Source organism: Bos javanicus, chromosome 3, assembly GCF_032452875.1.
Source record: "Bos javanicus breed banteng chromosome 3, ARS-OSU_banteng_1.0, whole genome shotgun sequence".
Taxonomy (NCBI): domain Eukaryota; kingdom Metazoa; phylum Chordata; class Mammalia; order Artiodactyla; family Bovidae; genus Bos; species Bos javanicus.
The window spans coordinates 84,152,366-84,171,727 of NC_083870.1; the positions used below are offsets into that span (position 1 = coordinate 84,152,366).

A 19,362-nucleotide genomic window follows, 5' to 3' on the forward strand; every position below is an offset into this window, starting at 1 on the left:
CAGAAGCCTTACCCAGGCTGTTATCAAGGTCATGCCTATCAATTAAGGGCTAAAGTTAAATGAAAACAGGTCTGTCTGTCCTTGAAATGCTGCACACCTGGGCTTCAAAGCTATCTACTAACCAGACACGTGCACGGCATCGAAGCAAAGGGCAACACTGGTTTGGTTTGTTCTTTTAAGAGTAAGATCAATATTAGAGAATGCTTATTTCACAGAGATTTTACTAACTTCATTTAACCACAAGGCAGCTTCACAAAGGCATGCAATCAATATAGAGACAATTCAAATCTGAAATTCTTAAAACACAAACTACCTTTGTTTACAATATTATTGGGTGGCAGAGTTTTAAACTATACAAATGGCAATTATACTATATGTTTATCCTTCAGCTTTATCTAATTTTACATTTTTAAGATTTAGTCATGATGATATACAAACTCCTTTTCATTCACTGTAACTACATGATTAGTAGGAATTCATGATTCATTCACCTAATCTCCTGTTGAGCATTCCCTACTGGTCACTAATACAAACAAGGGATTAGAACTAAATATCTCTTTCGATAACCAACTTTTTTCCAGGTGATTCAATAATCAATTCTCAAAATACAGGAGAATCTATAGTTTACAAGCTTTGAAATCATAGAGACCTGGGTTCCATTCCTGGAACCAGCTCTGTGTTCTTGTGGCCAATTGCTTAAATTTTCCTATATTTTAACTTCCTTATTTATAAAGTAATTAATAAAAGTATTAAATATTTATAGTTGGATGGACTAAATAAGAGTTACAAAGCAGCCTGAATGCAGTGAACATTCAACAAACGGTGGCTACCTGGTGGCTCAGCAGTAAAGAATTCACCTGCAACGCAGGAGACACCCAGGTATCTTCCTGGGTCGGGAAGATACCCTGGAGGGCCTGACAACCCACTACAGTATTCTTGCCTAGAGAGTCTCATATACAGAGAAGCCTGGCAGGCTACAGTCCACAGGTTTACAAAGAGTCAGACTGAAGCAACTGAGCACACACTATTATTATTATTAACATCTCTTTTCAGTCAAAATTATCGAAGCTATTTGGGGGCTTCAAAAAAACAAGTAATTGTTTTAGCTGAGATTTTTCTTCTGTAGTCAATAGTAGTTGTTTCTCAAAAAACTAAACAAAAAATTTCACCAATGCAATGAATACAAGGGAGGTGGGAGTGGGGAGGCCTAAATTTGGGAGTTTAAAAAAATCAATTTATAAATCAAAATGTAAGGGTTTCAGTAAACCAAACCCTCTAAAGAATAAACATATATTGAATCCTAACCCACTGCTATTCAATAGAAATATAGTGTGAGCCACATATGTAATTTGAAATTTTTCTAGTAGCCACATGTTAAGCAAAAAGAAACAAGTAAAATTAATCTAAATAACATATTTAATTATCCTTTTGTTGTCATTTAGTTGCTAAGTCATGTCTGACGCTTTGCAACTTCATGGACTGTAGCCCGCCAGGCTCCTCTGTCCATGGGATTTCCCAGGCAAGAATACTGGAGTGGGTTGCCATTTCCTTCTCCAGGGGATTTTAATTATTCTAATATATATAAATTATCATTTAAATATGTAAATAATGTTAAAACTAAGGTATTTAGGTTTTTACATTGTCTTCAAAATTTGATGTCTATTTATACTTACAGTCTATTTATATATTTCAACCCCAACTAGCCCTATTTCAAGTGCTTAGTCACAAAAGCAAGCGGCTAACCAGGCTGTCAGGGCAGTTTTAAACTAGGCTTTTTCAGAAAGATCTCTGTATAGTGTTTTTAGCAAAAACTTTCATCAGCTAATACAGCCTCAACACCTTTTATCAAAGTAACTGTCAGAATGAGGGAGCATTCCTCGTGGCTCAGAAGTAAAGAATCCACCTGCAATGTGGGAGACGGGGGTTCGATCCCTGGGTTGGGAAGATCCCCCGGAAGAAAGAATGGCAACCCATTCCAGCATTCTTGCCAGGAAAATCCCACGGACAGAGGAGACTTGCGGGCTTCAGTCCATTGGGTGGCAAAGGGTTGGACATGACCAAAGCACTGAGCAGAGCAGATCAGAACGAAACCACTTTAAAACTAGAGTTCCTCCCAGTAAAAACAATAAACTCCTTCATTCTATCAGAATTCAACATCTCAGTGGATGAGCAAAAAGCAGGAGAAGAATGTCTTACAGTTTACAAGACACATTCTTGAACATTATTTTATTTCAACCTCCCCAAACTCAGTGTGGTATATTATTTACAAATGGGAAAACAGGGGTAGAGTCGAGTGACTTGTCAAGAGTTATATGGTAGGTGGACTTAATTCACTGTCTACAAACTCTGCAGGCTACACAGATGTGCAAACGCAAAAACTAAGCAGGCCTTTTTCATTTTTTTCTCTCCATTAGCATCAGAACCTAGAATGAATGCTTTTTAAAAAGGCATCCAAATCTACTCAAAAACATCTGAATTGGGCAGGGGTGGGGAGGGGGGGTACGGCAAACAGCAATAGTCAAGCGATCTCAAAAATTAAGGTGGAGAGATCAGCCCTGGGATTTCCTTGGAGGGAATGATGCTGAAGCTGAAACTCCAGTACTTTGGCCACCTCATTCGAAGAGTTGACTCATTGGAAAAGACTCTGATGCTGGGAGGGATTGGGGGCAGGAGGAGAAGGGGATGACAGAGGATGAGATGGCTGGATGGCATCACTGACTCGATGGACCTGAGTCTGAGTGAACTCCGGGAGTTGGTGATGGACAGGGAGGCCTGGCGTGCTGCGATTCATGGGGTCGCAAAGAGTCTGACACAACTGAGCAACTGAACTGAACTGAACTGAGACCTGTTTCTCCCCACTCCAGTACTCTTGCCTGGAAAATCCCAGGGACAGAGGAGCCTGGTGGGCTGCAGTCCATGGGGTCACTAAGAGTAGGACACGACTGAGTGACTTCATTTTCACTTTTCACTTTCATGTATTGGAGAAGGAAATGGCAACCCACTCCAGGGTTCTTGCCTGGAGAATCCCAGGGACCAGGGAGCCGGGTGGGCTGCCATCTATGGGGTCGCACAGAGTCAGACATGACTGAAGCGACTTAGCAGCAGCAGCAGCAGCAGACCTGTTTCTCAAAAAGTTTATTCTAATACCAAGGTGAGCAAAATCTTGAGTAAACAAATGAAACCCACTTTAGTTTCCCCAACCTAATGTATTTTTGTTAAAGTTTAACAAAGCAGAGATAGACTGCTTGGTTGTTTAATTATTAAGTGCTCTTAAATACAAATGCAATTACAAGGATTACTGAATGCTGAGCCACTGTCTAAAAATCACGAGGTTCTAAAAGGTAAATTCATCATGGGAAAATACACAGATTTTTCTTTTAAAGAATACTCATTGAAAGGCAAGATACCATAATGTTATCAGTGGTTACTTTCAATGGTAGGTGTGTTTGTGTGTGCTTTTAGTTCCTTTCCTGAAAATTATCTCCATTTTTTCTACAACGACTACATTAACTTTATAGTTATAAACTATGAACTATAAGGGGCTTCCCTTGTGGCTCAGCTGGTAAAGAATCCACCTGCAATGAGGGAGACCTGGGTTCAATCCCTGGGTTGGGAAGATCCCCTGGATAAGGGAAAGACTGCCCAGGATTCTGGCCTGGACATGAGAGTGACTTTCACTTTCACTTTCATAGTTATAAAAACTATTGCTACAGGACCAGAACTTATTAAAGCACCTTTAAACACAAATGAGGGCTTAATATAATTTATTTCCAACTTTAAACACAGCCATTATTCTGATATACCAAGCTCACCTTATGCAACCCTTAATAGGATCTCAATTAGAGAAGCGCAAATTTCCTTAGAACACAATTTATAAACTCTATATGTAAAGAACCATCCAGTTCTCTTACTTATTAATTTTCTTCTTATTTTAAATTTTAAACAATCCTTATGAAGATCACTTGGGGCCTAGAAACAAATTCACTATAGCTAAAAGTCGGTACCTCGCCTAACTTTTTCAGATGCTGCAAAACGAACCGATTTGAGTTTTTACCTTCACTCCTCCCTAGCTTTACCTTTCAAAAGCTTTGAGCAAATAAATTGACAGACCAGTAGGATCTTAGACTGCCTACAAGTGGTACTAACATACTCGGTGTAACAGACGTCTTTATTTTCCAGGTCTCCAGAAGTCTTCTCAGCTCTTTTAAGAAACATTTGTTTATTGCACACCTACCAATGGCCAGACTCTGAAAGCAGCTGAGAAGGTCCTTAAAGGCCACCCTCTCAATCGCGCAGACAAACCAGTAAACAACTAATTCAAATCCAAAGTGATAAGAACCATCTGGAGATATGACAAACTGCCAAGACAACACTTCAGGGGGAGATTAATTCGGCCTGCTAGGTGTCCCTGGAGGGTTGAGATACTTGTAGGAGGTAGGGGGAAAGAATGTGAATATGCTTTCCTGAGCTTGACTTAGAGCAGGAGTCCTGCGATTTCCCCAAAGGCTGGAGGCACAGCGCTCTCCGCCTGGTCCTACCCATTTAAAGAGTGAAGCTAGCAGAACCTAGGCCTGACCGTCGGCCTAGGAACTCGGCTACGTGACCACCAGCAACCAGATGGGGACTTGGGCACCCCGTCTTCCGGGACCTCGAGCAGGCCACCACCTGTTCACTCCTTTCACCGTCACCAGTTGGGGCGACTCTGCCCAGCTCTGGGGGCGAAGCGCAGGCACCCATCTGGATGCAAAATTTGATCCCGGCCTCTCCCGGTACAGACCAGGGCCGAGATTTGAGGGCCGCCAGGGCGGGGCGGGGCGGCTGCGCGGCCCGCGGCCTCCGGCGAGTCCGGCACCGAGGGGCGGGGATCACGGTGGGGTCCCAGTGCCCCACGCAGGAGGACGGCACCCCGTGCCCTCCGCGGTCTTGGCCGAGCGCCCAGCGGCGCCCAGGGTCTCCCGTGCCCACTCTTCCCGGACGACTGACGGAGAGCGCGCCGGGACGGGGGAGGAGGCTCCGGACGCGGGGAGAGCGGCCCCGTCCGGTTCGAGGCGCGGGGTCCCCGCGGCGCAGCGCGCGCCTGCCCGGCTGGCCCCCCGCTTTACCTGATCCGGCGGAGGCGCCGGTGGGAGCCCGGAGCTGGCGGGCGGGCAGGTTCGGCGTCAGCCCTCCCTCACCTGGGCGGAAGTGAGAAGCCCAGGGCAACCGCGCCTCACCTGGCAGGCCCTCCCCTCTCTCCTACCCTCCCCGGCCGGGGCGGGGCGCCGAGGTGGCGCGGGAGGGGTTGGAGGGCGAGTCTGGGGCTGCTGGAGGCCGACTGCTGGGGTAGCGCCGGGGCGGTGGGCTTCTCTACTTTCAGCAGGTGAAGTTCTACTGGGCGAGGGAGTGCTAAGCAGCCAGAAAAAGGTGGGATCTGGGGGCCAAGAGGGTAGACGAAAAGCCAAGTGGTGGGGAGATCTGGTTGGGCCGGTGTGGGAGGGCTGGGCTGAGAGAAGACCTGAAATCAAGGAAACTAAAGAAGGACATTGATGAAAGGATTTGGTCGAATCTGCCAATGGCACCCACTCCAGTCCTCCTGTCTGGAAAATCCCATGGCCGGAGGAGCCTGGACGGCTACAGTCCATGGGGTCGCGAAGAGTCGGACAGGACTGAGCGACTCACTTTCACTTTTCACTTTTATGCATTGGAGAAGGAAATGGCAACCGACTCTGGTGTTCTTGCCTGGAGAATCCAAGGGACGGGGGAGCCTGGTGGGCTGCCGTCTATGGGGCAGCACGGAGTCGGACACGACTGAAGCGACTTGGCAGCAGCTGCAGCGTGGTCCCTTTCTGTACTTCTCCTTTCCCGTTCTGTCATCTCTCCTTAGCGTCTTCATCTGTTGACCCAACGTAAAATTCTAAGTATTACTGAGGTTATTTTTTTCTCATTTAGTTGAGGAAAGAAACCAGTGTAGCAGTATTTGCCTGCGATATGCTGAGCGCTAGCTTGTACATTACCTCATTGGCCCTGTGAAAAAACTGACGAAGAAACTGTGGTGCTGCTGCTGCTAAGTCACTTCAGTCGTGTCCGACTCTGTGTGACCCCATAGACGGCAGCCCACCAGGCTTCCCCGTCCCTGGGATTCTCCAGGCAAGAACACTGGAGTGGGTTGCCATTTCCTTCTCCAATAGAAACTGTGCACCTATAGGTTAAGTAGTTTGCCCAAAATTTGGGACCCAGATTGGATCTTCTGACTCGAAGTCAGTGTTTATTTCCCTATATGTTTTTAAGGTTTTTATTCTTGATACTATAACTTGACTTGGAGAAATACTGTGTAAAATCTAAAAGGGCTTTATTCCACTCTCTCTAATGTAACTAACTAGAATTTTGATTCTTCAGGTATTTGTTCATTAAATAAATCTAGTATTTGTTAAGCAGTGTGATTGACTGTATGTTAACTACGGGGACACCTCTCCTCAAGGAAGATAAAAGACCACTGCAATTGTAAGAACAACCTTTACAAGATCATACGCTTGACACTTCATAGTGTTACCATTCGTTTTTTTATTGTTTTTTTTGTTTGTTTGTTTTTTTAGAAAAATATCACTTGTCAGGCCTGGTAAAAAGATACACAATTTCAGCATGGCCTCTGCCTCTTAAAATACAAATTACTTTTTTAAAAAAATATAATTGCTTTACAATGTTGGGTTCCTTTCTGATGTGCAACAAAGTGAATCAGCTGTTCTGTAAAAATACATTCCGTCCTTCATGAGCCTGCTTCCCACCCCAGCCCCATCCCACCCCTCTAGGTCATCACAGAGCACCCAGCTGAGTTCCCTGTGCTATGTAGCAGCTCTCCATTAGCTATCTATTTGACACATGATAGTTTATATATATATCAATGCTGCATGTCTGTGTGCATGCAGCTGAAGTTGGATACAACCCCATGGTATAGCCCACCAGGCTCCTCTGTCCATGGGATTCTCCAGGCAAGAATACTGGAGTGGGTTGCCGTGCCCTCCTCCAGGAGATTTTTCTGACCCAGGGATCAAACCGGTGTCTCTCATGTCTCCTGCATTGGCAAGTGGGTTCTTTGCCACCAGTGCCGCCTGGAATATCCCATATATCAATGCTACTCTCTCAGCTTGCCCCATCCTCTCCTTCCCCAACTGTGTCCACAAGTCCATTCTCTACATCTGCGTCTCTATTCCTGCCCTGCAAATAGGTTCATCAGTACCATTTTTCTAGATTCCATATACATTCATTGTGCTCACTCACTCAGTCATGGCCAAACATCTGCGGCCCCATGGACTGTAGCCTGCCAGGCTCCTCTGTCCATGGAATTTTCCAGGCAAGAATACTGGAGTGGGTTGCCATTTCCTTCTCCATTTATGCATATGGCACAGAGTTTCTTTTGTTGTTGTTTTTACCTCTGAGAACCCTCAAGAATATCTTGTTGATAGAATGATGAAGATGAGCACAATTTTTAAGAATATATCTCTGAAGTCAAAAGATCTGAGTTTGATCCTGATTCCACCATTTCCTAAAATATGTGACTTTGACAAGTTACTTAAATATTCTAATTCCTATTGGTGAAATTTCGGTAACAGTGTTTTTACTTCACGTGGTATTTTTGAAAGTTGAATGAAGAATTTACATGTCTTGCATACACCTGGCACATAGAAAGTGCTCAATAAATGAAGCAGCACATAGATGGCATGAACATGACAGATACATGTGACAGCAAGGAGAAAGCCAAGGAGTAGGAGTAAATAAAGTGAGGCCAGAGCAGATGGGCCTGAAAATACTACAGAGAACTTTAAGTTATAAGATTTTATCCTTCATCTCTAAGAAATTAAAGAACCACTGAAAATTTTTGAATAGGATTTTTTTTTTTACTTTTTATAAAACATTTGATTGGTGTTTATTTAATTTTTAAAAATGCTTTATTTCTTTAGAGCAGTTTTAGGATGTAAATTGAACAGATTTCTCATGTACCCCTTTCCCTACACATTCATAGCTCCCCTCTTTATTAACATCCTCCTCCAGAGTGGTATATCTCTTACAACTGATGAACCTATATTATCACATAATCACCCAAAGTACTTGGTATTGTAGAGTCTATGGATTTGGACAAATGTATAATGTATTCACCATTGTAATATCATGCAGAACAGTTTCAAAGTCCTAAAAATCCTCTGTGCTCTGCCTATGCATCCCCCAGCCCCCACCCCAGTGCTGCCTTCAGCTCCTGGCAACCATTGACCTTTTAATTGTCTCCATAGTTGGACTAAAAGAAGACTGAATGCTGAAGAATTGATGCTTTCAAACTGGAATTGGAAAGACTCTTGAGAGTCCCTTGGACTGCAAAGAAATCAAACTAGTCAATCCTAAATTCCTTTATAATTTTATAATTCAATCCTGAATATTCATTGGAAGGACTGATGCTGAAGCTGAAGCTCCACTACTTTGGCTGCTGCTGCTAAGTCACTTCAGTCGTGTCCGACTCTGTGTGACCCCATAGACGGCTGCCCACCAGGCTCCCCCATCCCTGGGATTCTCCAGGCAAGAACACTGGAGTGGGTTGCCATTTCCTTCTCCAATGCATGAAGGTGAAAAGAGAAAGTGAAGTCGCTCAGTCATGTCTGACTCTTAGCGACCCCATGGACTGCAGCCCACCAGGCTCCTCCGTCCATGGGATTTTCCAGGCAAGAGGACTGGAGTGGGGTGCCATTGCCTACTTTGGCTACTTGATGTGAAAAGCCAACTCACTGGAAAAGACTGATACTGGGAAAGATTGAAGGTAGGAGGAGAAGGGGACAACAAGAGGATAAGATGGTTGGATGGCATCACCAACTCAGTGCACATGAGTTTGCAAAAGCCCAGGAATATGGTGAAGGAAGGGAAGCCTGGCATGCTACAATCCATAGGGTCGAAAAGAGTCAGACACAACTGAGCAACTGAACAACAACAATAGTTTCGTCATTTCCAGAATGTTGGGTAGTTGGAATCATACAGTATGTAGCCTTTTCAGATTGGCTTTTTAGTAACATGCATTTAAGGTTTTTCCATGTCTCTTCATGGCTTAATAGCTTAGCACTGCACAATATTCAATTTTCTGGATGGACCACAGATTATGTATCTGTTCACCTACTGAAGGATATCTTATGCTTCTAAGTTTAGGCAATTATGAATAAAACTGCTCTCAGTATGTCTTCAGGTTTTTTGTCTGGAGAAATGTTTTCAACTCCTTTGGGTAAAATCCAAGGAACTTAAATAAGATTTTGAATAAAATTTTGAATATGATAGAGGTTTTGTATTTGCTTAAATGAAAGATTAATCTGGAGGCAGTGTGAAACATGGGTTGACAAAGTTAGGGAGAAGACCTAGAATCAAAAAGAGGAAGGAAAAAGGCATTATAGCAAGGTATGTAGAAAATGATGAATACCTGAAACAGGGTGAGAATATAGAATTAGAAAAAAATGAGAACTTGAGACTTTCCTGGTGATCCAGTGGTAAGGACTCAGCACTTCCACTGCAGGAGGCACAGGTTCAATCCCTGGTCAGGGAACATGCCTCATGGTATGACCGGAAAAAAAAAAGAGCACTTAAAAGTATCAGTTGCGTACTGATTAGATAAAAGGATTAAAGAAGAAAAAGGAGAAAACTTAAGTGCAAAGATGATCTTAAGCTCGGAACCTAATAAAAGGGATACTGATGATGAAACTTACTTAATAGAAAAGCCAGTTCATTCAGTTTTGTTTTATTGAGAAGTATGACTCTGATAAAGTCAGTTTTACAGCCTACATTTGACATTCAACATGAAATATACTTGGCATAGGGTATAACTTATTAAGTGATGAGTCAAGGTTAATTTAATTGGATGGTGGGCAGTTAGACTGGTGCATCAAAGAGAAGACACAGAAATACTTGAGAGCATGGATGTAGAAAAATTCCAAAAGATGTAACAAGACCAGGTGCTATAAATTTACCACAAGAGAAAAAAAAATGCCCATCTTACTTAAAAAAGAACTTTTGGGAGAGTAATGATCTTTTGTAAGACAGGTCATTTTTTGTAAGATGACAGAATGATCTCTGTTCATTTCCAAGGCAAACCATTCAATATCACAGTAATCCAAGTCTATGCCCCAACCAGTAATGCTGAAGAAGCTGAAGTTGAATGGTTCCATGTAGACCTACAAGACCTTTTAGAACTAACACCCAAAAAAGATGTCCTTTTCATTATTAGGGACTGGAATGCAAAAGTAGGAAGTCAAGAAACACCTGGAGTAACAGGTAAATTTGGCCTTGGAATACAGAATGAAGAAGGACAAAGACTAATAGAGTTTTGCCAAGAAAATGCACTGGTCATAGCAAACACCCTCTTCCAACAACACAAGAGAAGACTCTACACATGGACATCACCAGATGGTCAACACCGAAATCAGATTGACTATATTCTTTGCAGCCAAAGATGGAGAAGCTCTATACAGTCAGCAAAAACAAGACTAGGAGCTAACTGTGGCTCAGATCATGAACTCCTTATTGCCAAATTCAGACTTAAATTGAAGAAAGTAGGGAAAACCATTAGACCATTCAGGTATGAACTAAATCAAATCCCTTATGATTCTACAGTGGAAGTGAGAAATAGATTTAAGGGACTAGATCTGATAGATAGAGTGCCTGATGAACTATGGACTGAGGTTCGTGACATTGTACAGGAGACAAAGATCAAGACCATCCCCATGGAAAAGACATGCAGAAAAGCAAAATGGCTGTCTGGGGAGGCCTTACAAATAGCTGTGAAAAGAAGAGAAGCGAAAAGCAAAGGAGAAAAGGAAAGATATAAGCATCTGAATGCAGAGTTCCAAAGAATAGCAAGAAGAGATAAGAAAGCCTTCTTCAGCGATCAATGCAAAGAAATAGAGGAAAACAACAGAATGGGAAAGACTAGAGATCTCTTCAAGAAAATTAGAGATACCAATGGAACATTTCATGCAAAGATGGGCTTGATAAAGGACAGAAACGGTATGGACCAAACAGAAGCAGAAGATATTAAGAAGAGGTGGCAAGAATACACAGAAGAACTGTACAAAAAAAGATCTTCACAACCCAGATAATCACGATGGTGTGATCACTGACCTAGAGCCAGACATCCTGGAATGTGAAGTTAAGTGGGCCCTAGAAAGCATCACTATGAACAAAGCTAATGGAGGTGATGGAATTCCAGTTGAGCTATTTCAAATCCTGAAAGATGATGCTGTGAAAGTGCTGCACCCAATATACCAGCAATATACCAGCAAATTTGGAAAACTCAGCAGTGGCCACAGGACTGGAAAAGGTCAGTTTTCATTCCAATACCAAAGAAAGGCAATGCCAAAGAGTGCTCAAACTACCACACAATTGCACTCATTTCACGTGCTAGTAAAGTAATGCTCAAAATTCTCCAAGCCAGGCTTCAGCAATATGTGAACCATGAACTTCCTGATGTTCAAGCTGATTTTAGAAAAGGCAGAGGAACCAGAGATCAAATTGCCAACATCTGCTGGATCATGGAACAAGCAAGAGAGTTCCAGAAAAACATCTATTCTGCTTTATTGACTATGCCAAAGCCTTTAACTGTGTGGATGACAATAAACTGTGGAAAATTCTGAAAGAGATGGGAATACCAGACCACCTGACCTGCCTCTGGAGAAATTTGTATGCAGGTCAGGAAGCAACAGTTAGAACTGGACATGGAACAACAGACTGGTTCCAAATATGAAAAGGAGTACACCAAGGCTGTATATTGTCACCCTGCTTATTTAACTTCTATGCAGAGTACATCATGAGAAATGCTGGTCTGGAAGAAGCATAGGCTGGAATCCAGATTGCTGGGAGAAATATCAATAACCTCAGATATGCAGATGACACCACCCTTATGGCAGAAAGTGAAGAGGAACTAAAAAGCCTCTTGATGAAAGTGAAAGTGGAGAGTGAAAAAGTTGGCTTAAAACTCAACAGTCAGAAAACAAAGATCATGGTATCTGGTGCCATCACTTCATGGGAAATAGATGGGGAAACAGTGTCAGACTTTATTTTTTGGGGCTCCAAAATCACTGAAGATGGTGACTGCAGCCATGAAATTAAAAGACGCTTACTCCTTGGAAGAAAAGTTATGACCAACCTAGATAGTATATTGAAAAGCAGAGACATTGCTTTGCCAACAAAGGTCCGTCTAGTCAAGGCTATGGTTTTTCCTGTGGTCATGTATGGATGTGAGAGTTGGACTGTGAAGAAAGCTGAGCGCCAAAGAATTGATGCTTTTGAACTGTGGTGTTGGAGAAGACTCTTGAGAGTCCCTTGGACTGCAAGGAGATCCAACCAGTCCATTCTGAAGGAGATCAGCCCTGGGATTTCTTTGGAAGGAATGATGCTAAAGCTGAAACTCCAATACTTTGGCCACCTCATGTGAAGAGTTGACTCACTGGAAAAGACCCTGATGCTGGGAGGGATTGGGGGCAGGAGGAGAAGGGGATGACAGAGGATGAGATGGCTGGATGGCATCACTGACCCAATGGACGTGAGTCTGAGTGAACTCCGGGAGTTGGTGATGGACTGGCATACTGCGATTCATGGGGTCGAAAAGAGTCGGACACGACTGAGCAACTGAACTGAACTGAATGATCTTTTATCTCAATGATTCTGTTTTAATCTTTGAAATAGGAATGAGATTGCTCTGGGCAAAAGCATGTGTTAATGTAATTAGGTGTATACTAGAATTTTAGGAATGAAAAGATCCAATGTTGCTGAGCCCTGAATTCCAGAGGAAGCTTTGCTTCAGGCTTCACTGGTAGTCCTCTTTCCTAATGTTTCTACATAGCAACTTCTATATTGGGCTGTGCTATTCATGTCCTTTACTTTCTGTAGAATTTCCAAAGAATCCTATAGAATTTGTATATGACAAAGAATTTTTGCATTGAAAACATGCCTAAGTTTGAGATTTAACAACCTTTTTACTAAAATTAGACAATGTAGTAATCCTATAATCAGAGACTATACTTGCAAAAATGTAAAGTAACATATTTTACTGAGCCATGAGAAAATAGATTAAAGTACAGTTAGAAGAGAGAGTAGCCTGTAATCAAATCAAGAAAGTTAAGAAAGTATTTTACTTTCATGGGAAGTTTTGTTTTTTTCAGTTTGTATATTGTGGGGGAGAACAAAGATAATCATTAGAATCATAAAAATAGATTTTGTAATAGGATTAACAAAGCACAAGCATTTTTAAACAGTTAATTGTTTAAAATCTATATGAAAAATAACACAAATATCAGCAATATTCCTGCAATCATCAGGAAAATATCTAATTTTGTCATAATTTAAATAAACAAGTTAGAAAGATGCTTCCTTTCACCTTCTGATTTTCTTTATATAGTATTTTGAAAATTAATTCAGAATTTTTTTTTTTTTTTGACCAAGCCACTGGCTTCTGTGATTTTAGTTCCCCAACCAGGGATTGAATCCAGGCTCTATGCAGTGAGAACACAGAGTCCTAACCACTGGAAATTAGTGGTTATTCTAATATCTGAGGAAATTCCCCAGAACTTTTTGAAAGTAGTCAAAATGCAAAGTCACAATCTTTTGTCACCAGATACTATGTATAGCAGACATTCCAATCTTTATCCTTGAATTTTATCTGATCCTTGGCCCCAAGCCCTTTCCTAAATTTCATCACAGGATAAGGTTGAGGGATGGTGGTGAGCTGTATATTATACATACTATTGGTAATTTTTTAAACTCAGTGTTAATGGTAAATTTTTTAGGTTGTACATTTTTAGGTGGTCATGTATTCTATGAAGAAACAACCCTGTTCCCCCAGTTTGGCCTTGATTTTGAAATATTTTGATGCCAGTGGCAAAATATTACATTCTCAGAACTCTTTGGGAGTTATCTTATCAAAACCCTCTACTACTTAGTACATGCTTCTTTTGTAGCAATTACCAAACTATTTTAACTGTTTGTCCTTCCCCCCAGTAAACACAAAGTGTTTAACTGCTGGATTCTTGTCTATTTTTTTCAGTCTGTAGGGCCTTGTCTTATACTGGATACAAGTAAATGTTTGATAAATATCTTTATGGAGGAGAAGGAGGGACAGAGAGAAAAGAAAAGAAAGAAAGAAGTAAGGGAGGGAGGAAGGAAAGAACAAAGGAAAGGAGGACAGGAGAGAGTGAGAGAGAGAGGGAGGAAAAGGGGGAAAAGGAAAGTGTAAGTCCAGTTAAAACAGGAAGTTTAAAATTTGAACTGTTAACCTTCAAACTCCTTATCACTTAAGTCTTTAGGCATAAATGTCTTAATTTTTAAAATAGTATAGTAATGCTGCAAAATTGGTTTAAGAAAAATTTTAAATGCAGTTATAATACTAAGGTATTATTGCAAATAGTTTCATGTCTTCTCATTCAAAAATGATGTATCTTGTAATACATTATCTCCAGGTTGTCAAAGTGTGGTTTCTGAGTCAGTAATATCAACATCACTTGTCAGGTGATTAGAAATGCAAATTATCATGCCACATCCTAGATCTAGGCTTCAGCAGTACATGAACCGAGGACTTCTGGATGTACAACCTGGGTTTAGAAGTGGCAGACAAACCAGAGATCAAATTGTCGACATTCGCTGGATCATACAGAAAGCAATATAATTCCAGAAAAACATCTTCTGTTTCAATAACTGCACTAAAGCCTTTGACAGTGTGGATCACAACAAACTGTAGAAACTTCTTGAAGAGATTTGAATATAAGACTACCTTACCTGTCTCCCGAGAAACCTGTATGCAGGTCAAGAAGAAGCAGTTAGAACCAGATATGGAACAACAGACTAGTTCAAAATTGGGAAAGGAGTATGTCAAGGCTGTATATTGTCACCCTGCTCATTTAACTTCTATGCAGAGTATATCATGCAAAATGCCAGGCTGGATGAATCACAAACTGGAATCAAGAATGCCAGGAGAAATATCAACAGCCTCAGATATGCAGATGATACCACTCTAATGGCAGAAAGCGAAGAAGAATCAAAGAGCCTCTTGATGAGGGTGAAAGAGGAAAGTGAAAAAGCTGGCTTAAAACTCAACTTCAAAAAACTAAGATCGTGACATCTAGTCCCATCACTTCATGGCAAATAGAAGGGAAAAAAGTAGAAACAGTGACATTTTATTTTGGTGGGGTGGGGGCGGGGGGTCCAAAATCACTCTGGACAGTTAATGCAATCATGAAATTAGAACATGCTTGCTCCTTGGAAGAAAAGCTATGACAGACCTAGATAGCATATCAAAAGCAGAGACATCACCTTGTCACCAAATGTCCATATAGTCAAAGCTATTTTTTTTTTCCAGTAGCCATGTACAGATGTGAGAGTTGGACCAAAAAGCAGGCTGAGTGTCAAAGAATTGATGCTTTTGAACTGTGGTGCTGGAGAAGGCTCTTGAGAGTCCCTTGGACTGTAAGGAGATTCAACTAGTCAATCCTAAAGAAAATCAATCCTGAGTATTCATTGAAGGACTGATGTGGAAACTGAAGCTCCAATATTTTGGCCACCTGATGCAAAGAGCCAACTCATTGGAAAAGACCGTGATGCTGGGAAACATTGAGGGCAGGAAGAAAAGAGGGCAGCAGAGGATGAGATGGTTGATTAGCATTACCTACTCAATGGACATGAGTTTGAGCAAACTATGGAAGATGGTGAAAGACAGGGAGGCCTGGCTTGCTGCAGTCCATGGGGTCAAAGAGTCGGACTTGACAACTTGGCAACTGAACAACAATACTAGATCTTCAGAGTCAGAAACTGAGATGGGCCCAGTCGTCTGCATTTCTTTGGCAATACTGATGGTTCTTAAAGTTTGAGAACCACATCATAACTGTTCAAAATTGGTCCTGCTGTTGATGAAGAGGCACTACTCAGACTCGAATATTTTCAGGTTAGAGAAAAATGATTAAATTATCACTTTAAAAAAAGTACACAGTTTTTTCAGTATAAAAGATAACCCCACTACAGAACTTTTCAGAATACATGGAAATTTAGAAAGATATAGAAAAACCCTCCAACTCTTCACTTAGTTTAGTCGTAAACCCATTGGTCTCCTCTTGTTTTAAGCCCTTTCCCTCATCTAAATTTTCGCTGTAAAAATAAAGTGAAAATAATTAAAAATTTTAAAACATCAAAACCCCCAAGATATGAAAATTTTTTTTTTTTAAAGAAAAGCATATTTATTGTTGTGATACAAAGTCCTCAAGATTTACTCGTAGCAGCCTTCCGAAAGAGGCCATCTAAGAGCACATATTCTGAAATCAGGCAAACATCAGTTCTATTCCAACTCAGTAACTAAAGTCAACATGCTCTTCAGCGCCTTTGAGTTTGGTTCGTTATCTGTAAACCCCAATCCTACCAGACTAACAGAGATGTTTGTAAAGTGTTTATCTAATCGCCTGGCGCCGCCGGCACTTTTTCAGATGGAAAAGTCACAGCAAGATTAGCTTGGGAGTCAGCCGTGCATGGAGGACAGCTGGTTCTCCAAGCGAGAAACCTTCCTGCGGTTCTCAATGACCAATGGAAGCTCTCCAAAGCAATTCCGCAGGTCTAGGGGAGACGTGACTTTGCAGCAGCAGCAGCAGGGGAAGGACCCGCCTCTAACAGATGCACTGTCCCTTTAAGAGCCTCCCTCCCTCTGCTCGACTCCCGGTTAGGTCTAGGCGTAGGCGGAACCGGAAGTTGTAGGGAAGGCGCCGGTCCCCAGTATGGCGGCCGCCTGTCCCTGCAGGCCGATTGCTCCCGATACTGCTGCCGCCCGGCTCCTGGGTGCCCTGTGGTTCGTATCAGTCACCACTGGACGTTGGGGAGCTGCTGCCGGGGGTGGCGAAGAAACACTTAAGTGCGAGGACCTCAAAGTGGGACAATATCCTCTGTGAGGAGCACCCTATGGGGGTGAGGTAGATTTGGAGTCGAGAGTGGCTAGGAACCCTCAGGTCGGGCTAGGGTTGTGCTGAAGGGAACGGTGACCTGTGACCTCTAATGACCGAAGGAGCCTGGGGCGGGGAGTGCAGAGATTTGGGGATGAGAGGACAGAGGCTAGCCTGTGAGATTTCCTTGGGATTTTACTGATCATTAGCTGTTCTTCTTTTGATCCACCTTTTTTTCTTTCTTTAATATAATGTATTTTTTTAGTCAGTGGATTTGTTTGTTCAACAAACACGTAGATACTGAAGTTTGTCAGGTCATGTTGTTAGGCATTAGAATTAAGTTAAAAGATAGACCCGATTCTGGAAATTTGCCGATTTAGGGGGAGACAAGGAAGATCCCCTGGAGGAGGGCAGGGCAGCCCACTTCATTATTCTTGCCTGGAGAATCCCATCAGAGTAGCCTGGCGGGCTACAGTCCATGGGGCTGCAAAAAGTGGCACAGGACTGAAGCGACTTAGCACGCAGGCAAGAACGGTATAGCCAATGTATGTTGCCAATTTGTTATTAACTTTGCATTTATTACTTTTATTTACCTCTCCTTGAGATCCCAGACTGTACTGGGGCAAATTCCTGCTCCACTTTGTAACCGATTTGAGCTTTGAGCTTGGGGATTGCTAAGAGTCCCACACGACTTCGCTACCGAACAACGAAAATAACGGTGGTACCAACTGAAAGGTGTGTTGTGCTAAATTAGTACCAGTAAGTCACTTAGAACAGTGCCTGGCATATAGTAGGGGCTATATGTGTTTAGCTCTCATGTGTTTACTGATGAGAAAACTGAGGCTGGAGGAGTTAAATAGATCAGTTCGTTGTCATGGCTCTGATAAAGGGAAGAGGAATATGAAATGGGAGTTATATTCAAATCAAAATAGGTACTTTTGTATAAAATTAGATAATTTCATACCAATTATAGAACAGAAAAATTAAGAACATAAGCCAGAGATGCAAGAAAGATTCTATAAGAGGAAATCTTAAAATTAAAAAAATTCTCTTGTATAGTATTTTAATGTGAGTTGAAGAGAGGCCACCGTTACTAAATTTTTACAGAATAGCTCTAATTGCTGATTACTGTTATGCTAGGGGTTTGAGAATCACTAACCTGGTAAGTTGAGTCCTTTTTTTTGGCAAAAATGTCGCAGTGATTTTTTTTTCTAATAAAATAATTAGAAAAAAAATTTTTTTTTAATTTTTTTGCTTAAAATTTTTTTTAATCATTTTTAAAAATTTGAATTAATTTTTGTTTTTGGCTGTGCTGGGTCTTTGTTGCTGCTCTCTGGCTTTCTCTAGTTGCGCTGTGAGGGCTCCTCGTGGTGGCTTCTCTTGTCATGGAGCATGGGCTCAAGATGCAAAGGCTTGGTGCTCTGCAACATGTGGAATCTTCCTGGACCAGGGATCAAATCCATGTCCCCTGCACTGGCAGACAGAATCTTAACCAGTGGACTACTAGGAAAGTCTGAGTTGTGCTTTTTGAACCTTCGAAGTGACTGAGCAGAACTGAACTGGAAAATGTTATTCCTGGCACAAAGATGAGATTTCCAGTAGTGAATCAGAAACCCGAAGCAAGTGTCAAACTCTGTCTACAGAGACATCTTGTGAAAACCTTACTTAGCTCATATTTGTGTCAATGAAATATTCAGGAAACAGAAAAACACCCCTCCCCCCGCCCCCATGCCCTGAGTGTTGTAAACATCTATTAGAGGATCAATATTATATGTTTCCAAAAGCTTAAAACCTTGTTGGGAAGATCATGTAGACCCACCTAAAATAACCATCTTCCTTGCAGTATGGTGGAATTTACCTTTGGCTTGGAATCAGGAAACGTGATATTACTACCTATCACTTACTCCACTTTGCATGAGTCACTCAAAGTTTGAGCCCCGATTTGCTTCACTTATGTGGAAATAATAGTATCCATTTGTATTGCATAAAGTTATATGTATGGTAATACTTGGGCCATGTGAATAATTTCATCAGACATCTGGAAACTGATGTGGTTTTTTTTTTTAACCTGAAGTTCTCATAATACTTAGTAGAGATTTTTACTTTCATTTTTTTCTTTGTGCTTTGTGCTTAAACCCTGACTGATGTTCTTTAAGGATGGCACCCTCTGCTAGAGCTTTTAATGTACTTTTCCTTAAATAAATTAATGTTCAGATATTTTTTAGTGACACTGAAAGTGTATCTGTGCTTGTGCTTGTTGACCTGGACAAACTAACATCCTCTCTTTACGTGTAATTATAAACATAAATATATGACATATTAAAGACAAGATGATAACGTTTTGTATTGGAATGTTGTTTATATTTCCTTAACTTTTCTACATATATTTGTAAAGATCCAAAAATAAATGATGCTACACAAGAACCAGTTAACTGTACAAACTACACAGCTTATG

At 41.6% G+C, this 19,362-nt stretch overlaps 3 protein-coding genes across 12 annotated transcripts in view; 2 read left to right on the forward strand and 1 right to left on the reverse strand.

Annotated features, from left to right (window-relative positions):
• Positions 1 to 5,263, reverse strand: part of PATJ (PATJ crumbs cell polarity complex component) — a 389,489-nt gene extending 384,226 nt beyond the window's left edge. For all 4 annotated transcript variants that reach the window (XM_061411765.1, XM_061411766.1, XM_061411764.1 and 1 more), the window contains exon 1: positions 5,103 to 5,263. The gene's annotated coding sequence lies outside the window, so the exon portion shown is untranslated. The remainder of the gene's footprint in view (positions 1 to 5,102) is intronic.
• A 25-nt stretch (positions 5,264 to 5,288) lies between these two features.
• On the forward strand, positions 5,289 to 14,016 carry LOC133244501 (uncharacterized). The gene is made up of 2 exons (XM_061411767.1): positions 5,289 to 5,359; positions 8,262 to 14,016. The coding sequence occupies exon 2, from the start codon at positions 10,065 to 10,067 to the stop codon at positions 11,094 to 11,096; it is 1,032 nt and encodes a 343-aa protein (XP_061267751.1). The 5' UTR covers positions 5,289 to 5,359; positions 8,262 to 10,064; the 3' UTR covers positions 11,097 to 14,016.
• Positions 14,017 to 16,627: 2,611 nt separating this feature from the next.
• The window catches only part of TM2D1 (TM2 domain containing 1), a 50,811-nt gene continuing 48,076 nt past the window's right edge, over positions 16,628 to 19,362 (forward strand). For 3 of the 7 annotated variants that reach the window (XR_009735421.1, XR_009735422.1, XR_009735423.1), the window contains exons 1-2: positions 16,640 to 16,903; positions 19,289 to 19,362. Coding sequence is in view for 3 of the 7 variants with exons in the window: in XM_061411768.1 (XP_061267752.1) it covers positions 16,746 to 16,903; positions 19,289 to 19,362 (232 nt within the window). In the remaining 4 variants the exon portion in view is untranslated. Of the gene's footprint in view, positions 16,904 to 19,288 lie in introns of those variants that run through there. The other 4 variants (XM_061411768.1, XM_061411770.1, XM_061411769.1 and 1 more) reach the window with 4 other exon arrangements.

Coding starts and splice junctions, on each gene's coding strand:
- LOC133244501 (XM_061411767.1), top strand. CDS start 10,065: ATGATCTCTGTTCATTTCCAAGGCAAACCATTCAATATCACAGTAATC.